This window comes from Scyliorhinus canicula, chromosome 6 (assembly GCF_902713615.1).
Source record: "Scyliorhinus canicula chromosome 6, sScyCan1.1, whole genome shotgun sequence".
Taxonomy (NCBI): domain Eukaryota; kingdom Metazoa; phylum Chordata; class Chondrichthyes; order Carcharhiniformes; family Scyliorhinidae; genus Scyliorhinus; species Scyliorhinus canicula.
In genome coordinates, this window is record NC_052151.1 from 175,309,202 (window position 1) to 175,332,299 (window position 23,098).

Here is a 23,098-nt window from a genome sequence, read left to right on the forward strand (position 1 = left end):
AGGGAGGTCAATTACTCGGGGGCATAGGTTTAAGGTGCAAGGGGTAAGGTTTAGAGGAGATGTACGAGGTAAGTTTTTTACACAGAGGGTAGTGGGTGCCTGGAACTCACTGCCGGAGGAGGTGGTAGAAGCAGGGACGATAGAGACGTTTAAGGGGCATCTTGACAAATACATGAATAGGATGGGAATAGAGGGATATGGACCCCAGAAGTGCAGAAGATGTTAGTTTCGACGGGCAGCATGGTCGGCGCAGGCTTGGAAGGCCGAAGGGCCTTTTCCTGTGCTGTACTTTTCTTTGTTCTTTGCAGTGGGGTTGCCCACAGTGGGAAACCCCATTGGCCGGCTGCCGGGATGGAGGATCCGATGCCACACCAGAAAACGGGTACGGTGGGATGGAGAATCCTGACAATGTACAGAAATGCAAAGATTTACTCTATGACTCTATAAATGCAGGCAATTGGGATTAGCTTAGTGGTTAAAACAGGGCGGCATGGATAAGTTGGGCCGAAGGGCCTGTTTCAATGTTGTAAACCTCTATGAATCTATGACTCTATAGAAGTGAATTCTAGATTGGTTTGGCTTTATTTTTCAACAATCCTTCAATCAGTGTCCAGGGACATTTCAAAACCTTCTTCAACTCTTCCCTGAATTTCCTCTGGGTGGCTGCATAAATAAACGTGTTTATGCAGGAATTCAAAAGTTTCATCATGACTCCAGTTTCAGTGGCGATATACGCAGGCGCTGTGCGGTCACCTCGATAGTAAGTTGTGTTTGTCAGTCTTGTCGTTACAAAGCTCACATTGTCTGTCAGCCACAACAGTATAAAACTGCCCGAGATAGTGAAGAGTAAAATTATGGATTTCCTTCGGTTCTCCAGCTCTGAATCACTCTGATTCTCACTGCTGTGACCCCGGAGTCTCCTACGGGCTCTGCTGGCCACTAAAACACATCTGACTGTCAAAGAATTAAACAGGACAATTAAAGTAAACGGGATCCAGACACGCCAGATGCTGTGAAACAATGAATACCCAACACTGAAAGGTGAGGAAAAAAATGCCAGATTTGCTTGGCAGCCCCACCACAATTTGTTAATGATCTGTTCAGATTCATAGGCAAAAAATGCAGGGATGTTCTTTATGCTGATCAGGATAGAGACCATTGTTATAACCAGTGCCGCAGTCCTCTCGGTGCAGTATTTTGTTTTAAACGTCTGGCAGCAGATAATTATAAAACGGTCAAATGTGAAGGAAACAATGAACCAAACAGACAAATCGAGGCTGACAGCAGTCAGGTATAGAATGAACTTACACATGGGAGTGTGAGACAGGAATGAATGTGGAAAATGATAACTGAAAATATAATACACCATTCCATTGATGATCATAACTAGTAGATCTCCTGTTGCCATGGCCACCATGTAGATGGAGATACATTTGGAAAGGCCGCAGTTTCCTCGGAGGAGCGTCACAATCGTCATTAAGTTTGCTGAAAGTCAGAAAAGAGAATTTGAGTTCCAATATCGAAACTACTCAAAATGTTCAACAAAAATACATTCCATTAAAAAACATAAATTCAGCACGAAATATGACTTACTGACAAATACTATGTGTTGTGTCATGTTACTTCGAGTAACATAAGCTACTACTTGATGTGGGATTTGCTGAAGGATGCTCCAGACTCAATGTATTTATTGAGCGATTAACAATGCTCCAAATTGAGTTTGACACTCTGCTAATCTGATTCTAGTAACTCAGTCTACTCTGCTAACTATACAAGCTTGCTCTAGACCATGTGCTCGGGTCTAGATGTGATGTTGGTGTTCATCAACCCTGTCCTGCTCTCTTGGTTTCTGTCGGTGGAAGAGGCAGAGACTGTGTGCCTTGTCCTTTTTATAGTGGTCATGTACTGCCCCCTTGTGGTAATGCCACCTCTGGGTGTTCTGATCACTCATTGGTTGTGTCCTGTTCTGATGACCCATTGGTTGCGTGTCTGCATATAAGGAACAAAGAAAATTACAGCACAGGAACGGGCCCTTCGGCCCTCCCAGCCTGCACCGACCCAGATCCTTTATCTAAACCTGTCTCCTATTTTCCAAGATCTACTTCCCTCTGTCACTTGACAACAGCCCCTTCACAAACCATCTTCAAATAAGGCTGACCGCACTGCACATATGCAAATCTCCCCGGAACAACCAATCAGTAGCTCCGCTCTGCTGCCCTCTGCTGGATCTCATGACATCTCCCCTTTTTTTAACTATATACATGTGCATGTGCCTGTCTAATGTGGCAACGGGAGCTACTGCTGACAGTGTTAAGAATGACTGGTATATACAGTTGGCATAGAAAAAACAAATGTTCAAAAGTCCAGTCTCTGGGGTTTCCGTCTGGTCCTCGATGAGCGCTGGAGAGGTGGCGGAGGGGATGCCGGTGTCTTGATAGGTGTGTGGGAGGCTGGTGGATCCGTGGTTTGTGGTCTCTGGAGGTGGCACTTCAACTGGTGGACGTGGAGGGGGAATTGGTTGTGGGGGTATGATTAGCTGCAGTGACCTTTAATTTCTGCGAAGAATGGTGCCGTCAGACATTTTTAGCACATAGGATCTGGGCGCGGCCTGCCGAACGATGACAGCCAGGGCAGACCACCCATCATCAGCTGTAGCACGTCCAGATCAGTGGCATGTGCTTCATAGTTCTGTTTCTGACTGTTGCGCAGCTGTATCATCTTTTGTAGAATTGGTAGATGATCTGAGTTGGGCAGGTGTAGGGCCTGGAAGCTTTGTTCACAGGTCCCTGTTCATCAGCAGTTAAGCTGGTGACATGCCAGTTGATAAGGGAGTTGCCCGGTACGCTAGTTGTGCAAGGTAAATGTCGGAAGCGGAGTCCGAGGCCTTGTGGATGAGTTGCTTGACGATGTGCACCCTCTTTTCGACTTTGCGATTGGACTGCGGGTAATGCGGGGTGGAGGTGACATGTCTGAAGTTGTAATGCTTAGCAAACGTGGACCATTCTTGACTGTGGAAACACGGGCCATTGTCGCTCATGATGGTATTCGGGATGCCATGCCGCGAGAATGTCTCTTTGCACACTTTGATGATGGTAAGGTTGGACAGCTTCAGCACCTCCGGATAGTTCGAAAAGTAATCAATGAGTCAGATGTATTCGCAACCATTCACATGGAATAGGTCAATGCCGCCTTTGGACCATGGAGAGGTCATGTTGTTGGAGCGTCTCCTTGCTCTGTGCTGGTTGGAACCTCTGACAGGTTTTGCAGTCCAGGACCATGTCTGTGATGTCCTGGTTGATGCCGGCCCAGTAGGCTGCTTGTCGGGCCCTGCGTCTGCACTTCTCTATGCCCAGGTGCCCCTCATGAATCTGCCGCAGCACCATGCTCTGGAGATGCTGCGAGGTCATTATTCTGTCTATCTTCAGCAGGATGCCGGTAATCAGCGTTAGGTCATCCTTGGCGTTGTAGAATTGAGGGCATTGCCCTTTCGGCCACCCATTGTTGAGGTTGTGGATGACTCGCTGCAACAGGCATCTTTGGCCGTCTCTTTTCTGATGAGGCCGAGCTTTTCCTCTGTTGCAGGGAGGGTGCTTGCGCACATTTGCACCTGAGATTCAATGTGCTGGATGATCTCCAATGGCTCACTCGGTGAGGTGACGGAGCAGGACAATTAATCGGCAATGATGAGCTCCTTGCCAGCCATGTACAACAGATTGAAATCGTACCTCCGGAGTTTGAGCAGAATCCTGTGCAATCCAGGCGTCATGTCATTCAGGTCCTTTTGGATGATATGAACCAGAGATCTGTGATCCGTCTCAATGGTAAATGTCAGCAGACCGTAGACATAGTCATGGAATTTGAGGATGCCGGTGAGAAGACCTAAACACTCCTTTTCAATCTGCGCGTTCCTGCTCTCAGTCGGTGTCATTGCCCGTGATGTGTCAGCTACTGGGACCCATGATGATGTGTCGTTTTTTTGCAGCAGCACCACCCCAGTGCCATCCTGACTCGCATCGGTCGATATCTTAGTTCCTCGGTCTGGGTCAAAGAATGCAAGGACGGGTGCAGTGGTGATCTTGGTCTTCAGCTGCAAACATTTTGCCTGGTATTCCGTCTTCTTCTCGAAGGCTGTTGATTTCCTGATCAGTTTTCTGACGGCCATTGTGTGTGTGGCCAAATTCGGGATGAATTTGCCTCGGAGGTTTACCACTTCAAGGAAGCACAGCACTGCTTTCTTATCCTCGGGGACTTTCATTACCTCAATGGCTGTCATTTTGTCCATGTCCGGGTGTACACTTTGTTTCGATATCTGATCACCCAGAAACTTCAGCGTGGATATCCCAAAGCAGCACTTGGCTTTGTTTAGTTTGAGGCCATGTTCATGAATGTGTCAGAATACCCTCTTTGGTCGTGGTACATGTCCCTCCGGAGTTGAAGTCCAGGTTATGATATCGTCAACGTAGACACGAACCCCTTCTATTCCTTCCAGCATGTCTTCCAAGATGTGATTCAGTTGTAGCAGAATCTGCCAAAAGGCGTGTTGAAGGTGCAGAGCCTTCTGCTGGATTCTTCAAGTTGAATTTGCCAAAATCCTTGGGATGTGTCCAGTTTTGTGAAGAAGCGTGTGTCTGCCATCTTGCTCGTGAAATTTTCCTTTTTTGGGATTGGATAATGTTACCGCATCATGTTTTTGTTTTGATTCTTCGAAGGAAACTGAAAGAATTTATTAAGTAACAATAAATCGAATAACTGAGTTTGACATTCCACTGAACTAACTCTAGCAATAATGTAAGGATAAATCACTGTACAAACTCTATCTAAGCTACATGTGGTGTCTTGGCTGTGATCTTGCTCAACCACACTGCTGCTATCTGATTACTCCTGCGTGGATAGAGAACTGGAGCTTCTGGGAGCTCAGTTATACAGTGAGTCCTGTAATGCCCTATAGTGGTCGTGCCACAGCTGGGTGTTGTGATTAACCCTTTAGTTACATGTCTGTCTACATATCATGACAACACCAAGTAATATAAAGAACTTCAGTGGGATTATCCGTTGGTTGACGCAGAAATCGGGGAATGCAATTGGTTCCAACGCCAAAATTACAGCGGGCACCAATTTGACGCCGAATCACAATTGTCCATCACCTCAACAGCGGCGTCAATGCGCTCCAGAACGCACAGACATTAAACACCATTTGGATGTCATTAGGGGCCCGACTGGTATTCTCCCGGTCTCACTGATTCTCCGCCTCCGGTGGGGCGAGTTCCCAGCGGCGTGGATTATTTGTACTTTTCAAAATCATGAAACCGGCGTGTGGCTGGAGGGAGAGAGAGAAGGTAGGACACAGAGAGGCGCGATTGTGGGCTGCCAGGCTGGCCGGGGGTCTGGGGCCCTGCCAGGGCTGAGGGACGGGTGGCTGACGGGGGAAAGGTTGAGTAGCCGGGATGATCCCCACGGGACTGGGGCGGTGTCCAATCACAGACAGCCATTACCGCAGCCTGCAAGGCAGCCATCTTGCTGCACATCCCACTGACAACCCACCTTGGCCCCTGGTTCTGCAGAGTAACACCAGCCACATGTGTGCCCCCACCCCCACACCTAACCCTCCGCCATACCCGACTAACATGGTCACCACCCGCCAGCAGCCCACCCAGATCAACGCCCATTGTAGCCCCTACTGGGGCGCTGGGCAAAGGCCACCACTGGCAAGGACTGTGCCAGTCGATGGTACCCTAGCACCAGGAACTGGCGCCAGGAGAGCACCGCGCAACAGCAAAGCATGCCGCATAGGAACAGGAGGCAGCCGCCCAACAGGCCGGGGAGGAGATTGTGCCAAGGAGGTGCCGCATGAGGCCTCGTGTGTACCGGCAGCGCCTGTCGTTCGAGGACCAGCCTGACCAGGCATGCCGTCGAAGAATCGGCTGAGCAGGGAGAAGATGCGATATGTCTGTCCGATCATGGCGCACCTGGCACCGCAGGGGTATGGGGGAGCACACCCGCTCCCGGTGGCTGTCACGTTGACAGTCACCCTGAACCTTTATGCGACGGGGTCCTACCAGGCGCCAAGTGGGGACCTGTCAGGGATCTCAGAAAGCTTGGTGCACGGGTGCATCTGTGACATCACAGATGCCCTATATGCCCAGGCGGCTCAATACATCCACTTCAATGTGGACCAACCCCACCAGGGTGCCTGAGCAGCAGGGTTTGCCACCATTGACAGGATGCCCCGGGTCCAGGGGGTGATTGACGGGATGCCCCGGGTCCAGGGGGTGATTGACGGGATGCCCCGGGTCCAGGGGGTGATTGACGGGATGTCCCGGGTCCAGGGGGTGATTGACGGGATGCCCCGGGTCCAGGGGGTGATTGACGGGATGCCCCGGGTCCAGGGGGTGATTGACGGGATGCCCCGGGTCCAGGGGGTGATTGACGGGATGCCCGGGTCCAGGGGGTGATTGACGGGATGCCCCGGGTCCAGGGGCTGATTGACGGGATGCATGTCCCTCAATAGCACCTACAGATGACAGTCTGCTCTACACAAACTGACAGGGGTTCCACTTAATGAAGGTGCAGCTGATAAGTGACCATCAACTGCTCATCATGCACGTCTGCGGCCAATACCCAGGCAGTGTGTACGACGCCGATGGGGAGACCCGCTACAACAACACCCACACAGCAACCAGGACTGTGATCGAGCTGTGCTTCAGCCTCCTGATGATGCAGTTCAGGTGTCTGGACTGCTCTGGAGGGGCCCTCCAGTATCATGCTGAGGGGGTCGCCCGCATCGTGTTGTCCTCCACAACATCGTGCAGCAGGTGCAGATATGCCGGAGGAGGAACGCCAGTCCTCGCAAAATATTGACCCCAGGTAGGCACGTGAAGCCGCACCACGCGTGCGCCAGGGCCAACGTGCACGGGATGCTCTGATCGTGGGGCGGGACTGGTCAGGAGCATGGATACCGCATCCCACCCTCTGATGCCTCCCCCCCTCCCCCACCGGCCACCCCTTCTATAATACATAACTGTCACTACAAGGTGTGGGCCCTGGATCGGCAGTAACACCACGGGTCTGGTCCATGGGATGGAGAATGATGCCAACCCGCTTTGCGATGAGCTCTGGTGCTCCATTTCATTTGACAACGCCTGACTCCTGCCCATGGCAGTACTTTCCACCTGGGTAATCCCTGCATGCGAGCTGCCATTCCATCACACAGTGCCATCCAATCCCTGTGATGACGGTGGTGGGAGCGGTCAGAGGGTGAGGGGCAGGTGAGGGGAGCCCAGACAACCCACAACATCCACTCATAGCCCCATCAACGTCCGCCCATTTCCCCAGTCTCTGGCCAACCCAGCCCAGCCCATCCCTCGCACCCATCTGACAGAGCACCGAGGCAGGTTGTAACAGTGACAGTTATTTAATGTGATAACGTACATACAGAGTTGTGACCGAGCCCCTATAACTAAACTGTGCCCTGCACCCATGCCAACTTAACTAGTGTCTAACGTTCTGCCCTTATGGGCCCTAACACTACTTGGTGGATCCCCAGATGGTGCTGCAGGAGTGGAGGCGACCTGCTGTGACTCCGCTCTGCAACCTGGGTCCCCATTGACGGCTGTCTTCTGGAGCGCCCGGGGCTGGATGGGCTTGGCTGCTGCTCGGGCGTCCCAGGAGGTATGGTGCCGCCCTGTGTTTGCCCACTGCTTACTAGATGCGCCGGGGCAGGAGTGGGGGGAGTCCGAGGTGCTGCTGTGATCCACTTCCTCCCCTGCGGGAGACACCGGCATAGACCCCATCACCCCCTCCTCCCGCAGGGTGCACAATGGGTTTGTGTCACATCAGCAGTGACTGCGCCATCTCCCCCTGGGACTGGGCCATCTCCCTCTGTGTCTGCGCCACATTGGCCAGCCCCTGGGCAATGCCACTGATGGTCCCAGCCATGGCCTGTTGTGACTGGGTCACGCTCTGGAGTACCACTGTTATTTCTTGGCGTCTCTCGTACATGGCTGCCTGTGAGGCAGAAACCCTGTCCTGGGCCTCGGCCACTGCCTGCACAGAATGCCCCAGGCCTTGGACATGCTGATCCATAACCAAAATCATCGCCCCAATGTCTCCACAGCGGATGCCACATGTGTGGTGTTAACCTGGGTGGCACGCATGGTCAGCATCACCTCTACCTTCTGCATACAGTTGGACTCCTCCTTGATGTTATGAGCACATCAAGTGGAAAAAGAACTGCGCAATCACTCAATAGATTCCCGGTAGGCGATCGTCACCATCTTGTGCGGCGACACATAAGATATATTAACCAAGTTCAGTTCTATCATAGAATTTACAGTGCAGTGCATTCGGCCCATCGAGTCTGCACCAGCCCTTGGAAAGAGCACCCTACCCAAGCCCACACACCCCCCACGCTATCCCCATAACCCAGGAACCCCACCTCAACACAAGGGGAAATTTTGGACACTAAGGCAATTTATCATGGCCAATCCACCTAACCTGCACATCTTTGGACTGTGGGAGGAAACTGGAGCACCCGGAGGAAACCCACGCACACACGGGGAGAACGTGCAGGCTCCGCACAGACAGTGACCCAAGCCGGGAATCGAACCTGGGATCCTGGAGCTGTGAAGCGATTGTGCAAACCACTATGCTACCGTGCAATCAGTCCCCCTACGAGCACTGAGAGATGACACTTGGAGTGGGCGACTACCAGGATCAGAAACGTCGAACCCAGGAATGGACGGGTGAAATTGGTATGTATGTGAGACTAAGTTTTACTCACAAGGGTTTTGGGGTGCTGCCGCGGGGAATCTCTGATTCTCATGACAGAGTGAGCACTGTTGAGCTAACCTCGAATTCTATGTCCATACAGAGCCTCCAGACATAACTCCTCGCCAACATTTTGGACACTCTGGAGTATCCGTTGTGAAGGTCCTTCAATACGATTCCAAGGCCCTTCGCCGGAACAAATGCCTTCCTGCCCCACAGAAGGACACCATCTTCCATAGTCAGCTCGGAAAGCATCGAGGAGAAAGCATTGAATTCCCCTTGTTGCTGTCTTTGCCGGCCACTGTGTAGCACCAAATGTCACACCTTGGCAAGGATGGGGTCTGTTTGCATGCAGTCATGAATATATGATGCAGAGATAGGCAAGGAGTCCATAAAATTCAGCACAGCGACCACTTTACCTGCCGTGGAGGGGATTGTGGATTCAGTCTGCAGGGGAAGGGGTCTCAACCCATCAGCCTGTGCAACCTGGGCCCCTGGGCGGTGATCAAAAGAGTATTCGAAAGCAGCCAATAACAAGGCCCAGTGCCGGATCCTTGTGGAAGCAATTGGTGGGATCAGCTTGGCTTCACGGAGGAAGCTCAGCAATGGCATGATGATAAAGAAATGGTGGCCACAGCCACAGCCATACTTGGGAAAACATCTCACACCAAATATGACCACCAGACCTTATTTTTCAATGTGAATGTACTTTTTCTCAGCCATAGCTAGCGTCCGTTAGGCAAAGGCAATTGGATGTTCACGGCCATTTCTCATCCGCTGAGACAGGCTGCCCCAACCCCATCCTGTGATGCATCACATGTGACAAGGAATCGTGACGAAGGATCGAAATGTGTCAACATCCCGAAGCGGACAATCTCCATTTCACTTTCTTAAACGCCTCATCCTGGGCCTGGTAAAGGCTGGTGCTTCTTGAGGAGCAAGGGAACGGGGGTCAGGACGGTTGTCAAATTCAGAATGAATCTGTCATAACAATTGACCAGTCCAAGAAAAGAGCAAAGCTCTGTGGTTCCTCGGGGGTCTGCGGCCAGTTTTATGCTCTCACATTCTCGGTGACTGGGTTCAGGCCATCCCTGTCCACCCAATATCCCAAATAAACAACATATTTCATGTGAAACTCACACTTCTTGCATACCGTGGGCCCCATACCGTGAAAAACACTTGAAACTCGAGGTTCTCTAAATGTTTCTGGTCCGTGTTGATTGTTGTAAAGAGAGGTTAAAGATGTCTGCGAATACCCCCGCCAGCTGATCCGCGCAAGACTTGAGTTCTCGTCCGGGTACCCAATCCGGGCCAGTAGCTTTCCATGGGTTGACCTTCGAGAAGGCTGCTCTGACGTCTGCAATGGTGATCTCAGATACAAGTTCATCTGAGACTTCTGTGGTGCAGGGCTTGCTCTCGCTGACCTCTTGTTCAAAGCGGGCAGAGAATGTGTTGAGCTCATCAGGGAGGGGTGCTTTGGAGCCAGCGATTTTACATGCCTTCATCTTGCAGTGATCCTGAGTAGTGATCTTCATCCTGAGTGATAATGATAGCTTCTAAGTCCTCGCCTGCCATAGCCTCCTTGCCAACAATCATCAGCATGTTATTTATGCCTTCCACTGTGAAGACCCACACAAAAGGTCTGTTCAATGCTTCAGCCATTTCCTCATTTCCCATTATTATATCCCCTTCTCATCCTCTAAAGGACCAATGTTTACCTTAGCTACTCTTTTTCATTTTATATATTTGTAGAAATGTTCTCTGTTGTTATATTTTGAGCTAGTTTACTTTCATAATCTATCTTAATTTTCTTTATAGCTTTTTTCGTGGATTTCAGTTGACCTTTAAAGTTTCCCACTAATCTTTGCCATTTTGTGTGCCTTTTCTTTCAATTTGATACTCTCCTTTATTTCCTTCGATAACAACAGCTGATTATCCTTGTTCCTACAGTCCTTCCTTTTCACTGATATATACTTTTTCTGAGTACTGTGAAAAATCTATTTGAAAGTCCTCCACTGTTCCTGAATTGTCCCACCATAAAGGCTTTGCTGCCAATCTACCCTCGCCAACTCCTTCCTCATCCCATTGTCGTCTCTTTTGTTTAAGCACAGGACACTGGTATTGGATTTCACAATCCATCTGTATTTTAAATTCAGCCATACTATGGTCGCTCCTTCCGAGAGGATTGCTAACTATGAGATCATTAATTATTCCTGTCTCATTACACAGGACCACATCTAGGAGAGCTTGCTCCCTCAGAGGCTCCATTACATACTGTTCGAGGAAACTATTGCCGATACATTCTGTGAACTCCTCCTCAAGGCTTCCCTGACAGATTTGGTTTGACCAATCAACATGTAGATTAAAATCCCCCATAATAATTGCCATATCATTTTTACATGCATCAGTTATCTCTTTGTTTTATGCCCATCCCACCGTGCTGTTATTCTTTGGTGGCCTATAAACTATGCCTATCAGTGATCTTTTCTCCTTCCTATTTCCAATTTCCACCCAAATGGATTCAATCTTTTTCTCCATAGAACCTATATCATCGCTCACTATTGTCCTGATGTCATCCTTAAATATCAGTGCTTTACACCACCGCAAACATCTCATTTTTCTTTTGGAGTGCAATGCCGATCAAATTGCTTTACAACTTCCTCGAAGTTGTTGCTATCCACCTCGCTATTGAAAACGAACGTAGTAAATATTTCTATCGCTTGTCGATCTGCTACAGCGAGCAGCAACGCTATGTACCTCTCATCAGGCTGTGCCTGCAGACCAAGGCCGCAACATAGAGTGTGAATTTCTGTTTGAATAAACGGCAATTCTCATCTACATTACCAGTGACTCGAAGCTGACGTGGTGCCTTCAGACCTTTCATCCTGAACTTAGAAGTCTTACCGTCCGTTGTGTACCAGGAGTTAATGAGGTTAGTCGAAGATTTTTCCTTTTTTACCTCCTTCTTGTTCGGAGTTATCTTTAGTTGTTTGGATATTGAAAGAATCTTGTTTTCTTAGTAGATCTTCAGATCTGATACCGTGTTACTGATGCTTGGCCGGTAGGAATGATGCACAGGATAATGACTAGATCTTGACGAGTTAAAGTATTTTATTATAAAATAAATGCGTGGTAAAGATAACTACAAGGAATATATCACGAACAACTAATGCTGATAAATTATCCTAGAGCTACTGCAAGTATGATGATCCACCAACACGACTATCTCCCAACTCTTCGATGTACAGAGTCATGTGTTAGATTTCCACTCCCATCTGCTGGTCGGAGGTCAATTACATCATTATATACATGATTGCTTATGCACATCATCACATGTCCTTTTGAATAGTCTGATACCCTTGGATATTTACCTCTCAGTTGTAACCATCCTGCAACCATGTCTCTGTGGGTGGCACGGTAGCACAGTGGTTATCACTGTTGCTTCACAGTGCTCATTGCGAGCTGCAGTAACCACATCTGGCAAAGCAGCAGGTTAGCATGTGGGAAGGTGGGTTCAAATGCATTGAAAGTTATGAAAAAAGATCAAGGAAGAGGAATTCAGGAGATGTTATTAATTGAAGTGTGAGGATTTAAAAAGAAGGTATTAAAACTAGCAGAAAGGCACTTTATCTGAATGCTCGTAGCATTTAAAACAAAATAAATGAGTTGACGGCACAAAACATCACATGTTGATTGGTCAAACCAAATCTGTCAGGGAAGCCTTGAGGAGGAGTTCACAGAATGTATCCGCAATAGTTTCCTCGAACAGTATGTAATGGAACCTCTAAGGGAGCAAGCTCTCCTAGATGTGTAATGAGACAGGAATAATTAATGATCTCATAGTTAACAATCCTCTCGGAAGGAGCGACCATAGTACGGCTGAATTTAAAATACAGATAGTTTGTGAAATCCAATACCAGTGTCTTGTGCTTAAACAAAAGAGACGACAATGGGATGAGGAAGGAGTTGGCGAGGGTAGATTGGCAGCAAAGCCTTTGTGGTGGGACAATTCAGGAACAGTGGAGGAATTTCAAAAAGATTTTTCACAGTACTCCGAAAAGTATATACCAGTGAAAAGGAAGGACTCCAACAAGTGCCTTGGGCTTTCCTCGCAACTTCCAACATGCTGAACGAACGTGTCTCACCTTATTGCAATGATAGCACCTACACGTTTGAGTCTCACTGTCAATCTCAATGCCTTCCTTTCTGGTCTGAGGAGGAGATCTCAGAGTATTCACAACTATCCATTCTTTACCTTGACTAGCTGCCTATCTTTCACTCTCCCATTTCCTATCTTTCTCAAAATTGTGGTTGTCATGGTACAAAGACTTACATTCATGGATTTGCTCAGAATCATCAGCCATCTTTGATGTTTGTCGAGTATTATCACCCTTTGGTCTTCAACATGGGTTCTTATCATAGAAGGTAGCGAATTTGTAAATTCCTCAAAGAGAATGACCTCTCTTAGCGCCTCATTGATAGTTGCAACTCCAACACTCGTATCCATGTATCAAAATTGTTCTGCTTAACCCTTCTGAATTCTGCATGCATCTGTCCCGGCTGTTTTCTTATTGATGCACTATCAATGGCCACAAAGACGAGAGTAGTGGAATAATCGAGGCTTTATTGAGCGAAGATGTTGTGCCTCCTGTACTTGGAACCAGAATGGCTGCAGCACCGGCCTGTGGTCTAACATTGCCCAGTTAGATTTACTATTGAACCTTCACCCAAAAGCTTGTCTGTAAACTCCTAGCTAGGTGCTGACTGATATTCTTAAAAAGTAAATAACGTTGGTGCTGAGTTCTGCTGATATTAAGACCTTGAGCATTTGACCAGAATGTGATTTTACTCTAATGCAGGGGTGTTAGATCTATTCCCTCTTTTATTTAACCTATTAATTCACTCTTACATTGACTCACTTCAATGTCCCTTGTTTCTCCTGCTGCGGCCTCTCCTATCACATTTTGACTACCTTACAATTCTCTCTGTGACAAATAATGTCTTAACTATCACCCTATCATCATCAATATGACAGGATTTAATCTGAATATATGCCGTCTCTTAAAGAAGAGGTGTAAAGGCTCAGGAAGCCATTGTAACATTGAGCTTGGCAGAGCAAATGGCACAAGAATAGTTGACAGTTAGCTCCAAGGTTCTCCATTGCTGCACGCTGCCAGCTATTGGTCATGTCAGCGATACCATCCAAATAAGTGACAGCAGACTCACTGAGACACTCCCCTCAATCTTCCTGCACCAAATGGTGCACCCCAGATGTAATAGGAGGGAACCAATGAGGGATGAGCACATCTGCATATTCTTACCCCATAAAGGGGGGAGTACTGGCCATCATTGGGGCATCCGTTGCTGCAGCCATGACCAGCAGTGGGGTTAAAGCCTGTGAGGATGATATTTCCCTTACTCTTACCCTTGTGAATTTTTGCAGATATCCAATAACTGCCAGATATCCAAGTTGTGCAGCAGTGATAGAAGAGCAAAAAGGTACTGAGTGGTGAAGTATCGCCATTACGGTATTTCACACTCATGGCCGCCAGGTCCGATACTGATTCGGGGATGGGGAAAGCGGTTGTGCCTGTGCCAGTTTGGCTGCAGAGGACTCACATGATCAGATCAATGGGGCATTTGGCAGAAGACTGATGGGTACACACAATACAATGCTTAGTACATTGGCAAGCCAGCCAGAAAGCTTGCATGTGAAGTGTGGCAGAATGGAACAGCCCAACACCACTTTGCACAGGGATTTGCACAGAACTTGGAGCTTATTCATGCTGGCATGGAACCCAGTTTGAATCTCAATTTCTGCCGGATGCCTAATCCTCCGTCCAATCGCGATCTGCATTGCTGGCATCGCAGCTCGGAGAATCCAGGCCGATATCACTGATCAGCTTGAGGGGGTGATGGCTACTCACAGTGAATGCCAGAACAGTAACTCAAGGGGAGGAGTCCAGTTCAGGTTTTGTCAATATATTAATGGTAAATGGTTAGTTAAAGGAAAAGTGGGACCTATCAGAGATGAAGAAGGAAACTTGTGTGTCGAAGCAGAGGCTGTGGGAAGGATTTTAAATGAATATTTTGTCTCCGTGTTTACAACGGAAATGGATGATGTAGATATAGTTGTCCACTCCTGCTCCGAATTTGTATCTTCTTGTGTTGTGATTCTCTTTAACTCAAGATCACTCTCTTTGGTCTGGAGTAATGTGAAAGCGCCTGCGGGGGACCTGGAGGGAGGGAGCTGGTCACACCAGGACTTGGGATGCTCACTGACATCAGACACAATTCTTGGAGGAGTGTCTGAGCTTCGAAACTTTCTGTCTCAAGATAAATGAAGACTAAGTATTGAAACGTCTGACTGTAAAAATAAATAAATGGAGTTACTGTGGCTGGACGAGCAATCTTTGGTGTTGTGCCTGCTAAAGAAAGAGAAATTTGACTCTCTACCTATGAATATTGTGAAAAACCAACATCAATTTCCAAAGGAGAGAAGATCAGTCTGATCAAAAACAGGAACTGAAACTCATTCTAATGTTCCAAAGTGAATTCTAGATTGGTTTGGATTCATTTTTAAACAATCCTTCAATCAGTGTCCAGGGATATTTCAACACCTTCTTCAATTCTTCCCTGAATTTCCTCTGGGTGGCTGCATAAATAAATGTGTTTATGCAGGAATTCAAAAGTTTTGTCATAGCTCCAGTTTCTTTGACGATATATGCAGGGGCTGCGCGGTCACCTCGATAGTTATTTATGCTAATCAATCTTGTCGTTACAAAGCTCACATTGTCTGTCAGCCACAACAGTATAAAACTGCCCGAGATAGTGAAGAGTAAAATAATGGATTTCCTTCGATTCTCCATCTCGGAATCACTCTGATTCTCACTACTGTGACCCCGGAGTCTCCTACGAGCTCTGCTGGCCACTAAAACACGTCCAACTGTCAAAGAATTAAACAGGACAATTAAAGTAAATGGGAGTCAGACACGCCAGATGCTGTAAAACCATTTGTACACTGTACCAAAAGGTGAGGAAACAAATTCCAGATTTACCCGGCAGCCCCAAAACAACTTGTTAATCATCTGTTCAGATTCATAGGCAAATAATACGGGGATGTTCTTTATAATGATCAGGATAGAGATCATTGTTATAACCAGAGCCGCAGTTCTCTCGGTGCAGTATTTTGTTTTAAACTTCTGACAGCAGATAATTATAAAACGGTCAAATGTGAAGGAAACAGTGAACCAAACAGCCAAATCGAGGCTGACACCAGTCATATATAGAATGAACTTACACACGGGAGTGTGAGACAGGAATGAATGTGGAAAATGATAACTGAAAATATGATACATCATTACATTGATGATCATAACTAGTAGATCTCCTGTTGCCATGGCCACCATATAGATGGAGATACATTTGGAAAGGCCGCAGTTTCCTCGAGTGAGTGTCACAATCGTCATTAAGTTTGCTGTAAGAGAGAGAAGAAAAACTTGAGTGCCACTATCTAAAAGCAATGGAAATAAATTGTTACGCCACCCTGGGAAAGTGCACAGTCAATTCCAGCTCCAATTCCAGCCCCACGTGCCACGGAGTCACAACACAAGTGAGTTAACAAATAACTCTCATAAAAACTCCAGAAGTGAAACTAAAATGGAATCTCATGATGCTGAAAAACAATCCAGAGGAATAATATCCAATCGCCGTCTGTTACTGGGCAGAGCACAGCCTTTACAGCCAATTCATTGACCACCAGACACATCAATCAACCGAGTCATCACTGAGGCCATCCAATCTCCAATAACTATTCTGAAGTAGCACAACCTTCTGAATCCTACTGTTTGTATTAACGGCACAGGCCATCCTTTTCTTCCGCTTGATGTAAAATGGCATGTTGCCTTAAAGACAAATGTCCATAAATCATCCATATATCAAAAGTGTTACGGGAAAAATAAATTCACGTGAGGAAGGAGCAGTGCTCCGAAAGCTAGTGATTTGAAACAATCCTGTTGGACCTTAGCCTGGTGTTGAAAGACTTCCTGCGGCAAAAATAAAAGTAAATGAAAAGCAAGGGAATAGGCAGAGAATGAAGAATAAAGAGCAGGAAGGACACAAACCAAATAAACACTGGGAAATATTTTTTTTTTAACTCAAAATGTTCACAAAATATATATTCCAGGGACTTTTAGCCTGCTTTTCAATGGAGTTTTGAAGCTCAAACACCCTCGGTGGGTTGAGAGAGTTGTTTCCCTGTGGAGGCATGTTGAAATCATCTGTGAAAGAAGCTCAGTTCGAGATTAACTCATCAAAAGAATTTGAAGGAGGGAAGATGGACCAGGCGTCCATTAAACTAGACACATTGACAGTGGCACTGCCGCAGGAACTGGAGTAATTTGGTGAACAGATGGGTGGGCAGTTCGAGCGGCAGGGAAGGAGATACAGGAATCCTTTAAAGTCACTGTTGAGGAGACTTTGTGCCCAATTTGTGAACAGTGAATACCTTGAATGTGTAAAAGCGCTGGGCGAGATGTTGAGAGGAATGGAAGAAGCCTTGTCACAGCACGAGAATCGGCTTGCCTCATTGGAGCAGAGTGGCTGATGGAGGGTGGTGGAGGGCAACAAATTTCTATGGTTGAAAGTGGAGGATCTGGAGAACAGGTCAAGGCAGCTAAACATCAGGGTAGTGGGGCTGCAGAAGGCTATGGAGGGCTAGAAACTGAACCAGTATTTTTCAAAGGCATTTTCTCGGCTGGTGGAAGGAGAGGAGGTGTTTGTCCCTCAGGTGTTGGAGAGAGTTCATCAGACGCTCAGGTAAAAGCCAAGGCCAAATGAGCCACCGCTGGCGGTGATTCTCCACTTCCAAAGTTGTCAATGGAAGGAGTGAGTCTTGGAGTGGTTGTTGACTGTGATGGTTACATGGTGCAGCTATATCAGGAAATTGGGACTGAGCTGGCGAAGAGATGTTCAGCCATTTATCAGGGCGAAGGTGGTGTTTTACAGTAAGGACGTGCAGCTTGGGGTGCTGTACCCAGCAAGGCTGCAGGTCACCATGGACACAAAAAATTATTATTTTGACAGGCCGGAACAGGCAGAGGCCTTCACCAGAGAGAATAATTTGCAGCCAGTGTGAAGAGGAATGTTTGGGGCAATATGAAGGGGGGTGGGGTTGCGTAATCTACTTATGCCTTTGTGTGTTATTTATCTTTGGCTCTGCTGGGGCTGGGGGAGATAATAATAAGAAATAGGGGGATTGTTGAGTTTGGCGTAGAGTGGAAAGAGGCCTATTAATGTAGTGGGGTGTTGGGCGCGTTGAAGGCAAGTGTGGGCCAGGAGGGATGGGGTGGTAGTTGTTCTTGAGAAGATATTTGAGGGGGACCCTGCTGGGGCCACTGCGCTGGCAACAGGGAATGGGGTGGCGAGCGGATGGGAGTGGAGTGGAAGGAGAGGCTGCGCCCTGATGGGTCAGGTGGGGTGGGGCAGAATGGGCCTTGTTTTTCATTTGTGTGTGGCCTACTAGGGGTGTTGTGGCGGCAGACGGTCTGGGGGGCTGGCCGGGTGGGAGGTGTGGGAGGTGGGGGTGGGGGGGGGGGTGTTCCGGGGCTGGGGAGAACTAACAGTGACCAGGGATTTGCTTTGTCTCACTCTGGGGATGGAGCTGGTGGCCATCTTGGGTGGGCCGGGGATACAGGAATTTGGGTACGAACATAGAATCATGGTGCCAAAGGCTGACTTGAGGGGAGGGAGGTGAGAGACGTCCGACAACGTTCATCATCTGGAACATGCAGGACTTGGCAGGGGGTGGGAGTGGCCTGTGAAGATGGAAAGGGAATGGCAGAGTTCTTCGAGGGTTTGGAGTCCCCGAGGTGGGAGAGGAACTGTGAAGGGAGTTGGAGGCACCTTTGGGGTTAGAGGAGGTTCACACAGCCTTGGGAAAGAGGTAGATGGGAAAGGCACCAGGGCTAGATAGGTTCACAGTAGAATTCTATAAGAAGTTCACAAATCAAATGGCCCGATTGGTGCTGGGGATGTTCAATGAGTCATTGACACGGGGTCCCCTCCTGGCGACATTGGGGGAAGTGTCCATTTCCTGCCTTCTTAAGAAGGATAAGGACCCCACACAATGGAGGTCAGACCAGCCAATTTCTCTGCTCAATGTGGATGTGAAACTTTTGGCTAAAGTTTTAGCGTTAAAGTTATAGTCCTGACTCCCAGAGGTCGAGGGGGAAGACCAGGCAGACGAGTTGAAGGGCAGGAAGCTGGCAGCCAATGTGAGGCTGTGGCTCAGTATGGTTGCCATATCAGCAGTGAGACTGGAGCCGGAGATAACTGTATTGTTGGATGCAGAAAAAGCATTCGATAGGGTTGAATGGAGCTACTTGTTTGCAGGTTCTGGATAGTTTGGGATCGGTCCTGGTTGTGTTTTGTGGGTGTGGCTGCTATATGAGGCTCCGCCTGCTGGTGTGTGAACAAACACCATGATCCTTTACGGGGCATAAACTAAACTTTGGGAAGAGTGAGTATTTTGTGGTTAGGACCCCGAGGGGATGAGCTGGGTTGAAGCGGCTGCCGTTTTGTGTTCGCTGAGAATGGTTTCCGCTCCCTGGGGGCCCAGGAGGTACGGGAGTGGGCACAGCTTCACAAATTGAATTTCACTAGCCTGGCCAGTAGTGTCCGGGTGGATTTACAGAGGTTGGACAGCCTCCCATTGTCACTGGCGGGCTGGGAACAAGCTTTAAAGGTGGATATCTTGACAAGATTTGTGTTTTTGTTTCAATGCCTCCCAGTCTTTCTGCCCTAAACATTTTTTTGTGAGTTGGAATGGCTCATAATGGGATTAATATGGACGGGGGGAACTCCTCGGATTCACATGGGGGTCTTGCAGAGGGAGGGGCAGGTGAGGGTGGGGGATTTAGCACTGGCCAGCTTGATGTTTTATTATTGGGCTGGATTGGTTTGGGATCAGGAAGTAATTTGGGTGCAGATAGAGTCGGGGTCATGCAAGGGCATGCAAGGGGTCGTGCTTGGAGGTGCAGGTGACGACATCTCTGGTGTTTGCCCCAGCGAAATATTCTTTGCATTCAGTGGTCATCTCCACGTGAAAGATATGTCAACAACTCCGCCAGCATTTTAACGTGTAGACAGTATCAAGGTGGGCTCCAATCAGTAAAAACCAGCTGTTTGTACCGGCACAATTGGATTACCAGGCTTGGGAGGTGGAAAGGCAAGGGGTTGGAGAGGGTGAAGGACTTGTATTTGGAGGGTCGGTTCGCTGGCTGTGAGGAGCTGAAGGAGAAAGCAGGACATGGTGGGGAGGATACGTTCAGGTATTTTCAGGAGCGGGATTGGGTTCGGCGGGCTTTTCCAACATTTCCGGAGGCGCTGGAAAGGTAACTCTCCTGTGTGGATCCAGAGGAGGGAAGCACGTCCAGAATATATGGATGGATCATAGAGGAAGGGCAGGTGTTGGTTGAGGAGGTGAAGGCCAGGTGGGAGGAGGAGCTGGGACCCATTTTGGAGGAGGAGCTGTGGAGTAAGTCCCTCCGTAGGGTGAACGCTTCGTCATCTTGTGCGAGGTTAGGTTTGATGCAGCTCAAGGTGGTGTTCAGGGCACATCTCACCAAGGCCAGAATGAGTTGATTTCCTGAGGGTGTTGAGGATAGGTGTGAGCGATGCTCGAGTGGGCCTGCGAACCATACATACATGTTCTGGTCCTGACCCAAGTTGGTGGGTATTTGGGTCTTTTTAAAAACATATCGTCAACCTTGAACGTGGATCTGGAGCCCTGTCCATTAGTAGGCATATTTGGGGTGTGAACCAGCGAGAATTAAGGGCAGGGGCAGGGGCTGATACTTTGGCAATCGCCTCATTGTTGGCTCAGCAGCGGATTCTGCTGAGTTGGAGGCAGGCGACACCGCACAATAGCACATCGTGGCCGGGTGATTTGATGGAGTTTTTGAAGGTCAAGTTCACTGTGAGGGGGTCGATCAATGGGTTCAATTGTAGATGACGGCCGTTCACATTGCACTTTTAGGATCTGGTCACTTTTAGCTCTGAGCGGGGGGGGGGGGGGGTGGGGTTCTCCGTTCTCTTCAGTGGGGGGTTGTTATAGTTGTTGGGATAGGAATTTGTCATTTTTGGGCATTGATACACATGTTACTGACGTTTTGTTTCAATTTATATAAAATATTAAAAGTTCAATCCGAATATTTTCAACAAAAATACATTCCATTGAAAAACTAAAATTCAGCAAGAAATATCTTTCCATGACTTACTAAGGATAATAATTGATTAAAAGAAGAGGCTTCTAATTCTCCAATGAATAGTAGCAACACTGAAGATCTAGAATGTTTTAAAAAGCAGCAAAGGATCAGCAAAATATTTATAGACAGGGAAAGAAATAGAATACTTGAGTAAATTAGCCAGTCATCTAAAATCAGATCAGAAGAGTTTTTACGAGGACATAAAAGGGAGAGTGCAGTAAAAGTGAACATTGGTCCATTGAAGCAGAAACAGGAGAAATTATTATTGAGAAGGAGGAAATATGAAAGATATTGAACAAATATTTTGTGTCTGATTTCACAGTAGAAGGAACAAGTTTCACACCAGATATAAAGGGCAACCTAGGGGTTTAAAATAATAAGGAAATTAAGGTAACTAATATATATATATATTTTTTAAATTTAGACTACCCAATAATTTTTTCCAATTAAGGGGCAATTTAGCATGGCCAATCCACCTATCTGCACATTTTTTGGTTGTGGGGGCGAAACCCACGCAGACACGGGGAGAATGTGCAAACTCCACATGGACAGTGATCCAGAGACTGGATCAAACCTGGGACCTCAGCGCCGTGAGGCAGCTGTGCTAACCACTAGGCCACTGTGCTGCCCTAGGTAACTAATATTAACTGAGAAACGGTATTCAAGAAAATTAAGGGACTAAAAACTGAAAAACCCTCATGACCTGATGGTTTATACCTCGGTCTATATCCTAGGTTCTAAAAGAGGTAGCTGCAGAGACAGCTACACACAGTATTCAGGGACTCCGCACGGACAGTGATCCAATCCGGGAATCGAAGCTGGGACCCTGGCACTGTGAAGCAACAGTGCTCACCACTGAGCTAGCATGGAAAAAGTCAGCATAAAGGGGGCATTTTCAACTTGGCAGGCTGTGACTAGTAGAATGACTCAAAGATCAGTGCTGTGGCCTTAGGTATTACAAGGCATATGGGAGTGTGTAGGAAATTGGAGCTGGAGCCCAAGATCATCCAGGATGATTATTAATGACAGAGACAAAGAGGCAGAGAGTAAAGTGACTGCCCTTGGGTATGGGTGCACTGCTGGCAAACCAGAAAATCCCACCAATGGAGAATTCTGCTGAGAAAGTTAGCATGGAGGTACAGCAAGTAATTAGGAAGGCAAATAGTATGTTGGCCTTTATTGCAAGGGGTTTTTCGTACAAGAATACAAAAGCCTTGTGACAATTGTACAGGGCCTTGATGAGACCACACCTAGAATACTGTGTGCTATTTTAGTCTCCCTATTTAAGGGAGTATGTGCTTTCACTGCATGCAGTGCAGTGAAATTTCACTGGATTCCTCCCTGAGTCAGAGGGTTTCCTATGATGAGAGGCAAAATAAATTAGGCGTCTCTGGAGTTTTGAAGACTGAGAGGTGACCGTATTTAAATATTTATGGTTCTTAACAGAGTAGATGTGAAGAGGTAGGTTAGACTGGCTGTAGAATCTAAAATACATGACCACGGTCATGGGACCAATCATTTGACACTCAGAGGAGGAGGAATTTCTTTACTCAAAGGATTGTAAATCTTTGGAATTCTCCTGCCCAGAAGATTGTGGATTTTCAAAGATTGAATAGATTTAAGGCTGGGATGGACGGATATTGGTCTCCAAGAGAATTAAGTGAAATAGGGGTGAGCAGGACAATGGAGTGGAAGGATAAAATCAGCCATGATCGTTCTGAAAGTTAGAGCAAGCTCAATGGGTTGTATGATCCACTCCTGCTCCCATCTCACCTTGTTGTGTACCAAATATAAATATATATGAAGATGCAGATTGAGAGCATTTTACGCTGTTGCAGGTAAATTAATAACACAGGTAATTCACAACACAGAGCCGAGTGAGACACAATTAGTATTAGACCCATTTTCTGGGAAACTGCCCACACATTTTGATAAATGTTGCAGTCCTAAGTCTGCATGAGATGACAAGATGGTGTCGAAGGTCGTTCAAATCTGAGTGTGCAAACGTTAAGAATTCAGTGAACTTGTCCGATTACAAGAACATTGGAATTGTGGGTAAATGTTCT

At 47.5% G+C, this 23,098-nt stretch overlaps 1 protein-coding gene across 3 annotated transcripts in view; it reads right to left on the bottom strand.

Annotated features, from left to right (window-relative positions):
- Positions 1–563: 563 nt before the first annotated feature.
- LOC119967657 (probable G-protein coupled receptor 139) overlaps positions 564–23,098 on the bottom strand; it is a 53,254-nt gene continuing 30,719 nt past the window's right edge. For 2 of the 3 annotated variants that reach the window (XM_038800464.1, XM_038800465.1), the window contains exon 2: positions 564–1,485. In XM_038800464.1, the coding sequence (XP_038656392.1) occupies positions 566–1,485 (920 nt within the window). In that variant the 3' untranslated portion in view covers positions 564–565. Of the gene's footprint in view, positions 1,486–16,066; positions 16,244–23,098 lie in introns of all 3 variants that reach the window. The other variant, XM_038800463.1, reaches the window with a different exon arrangement.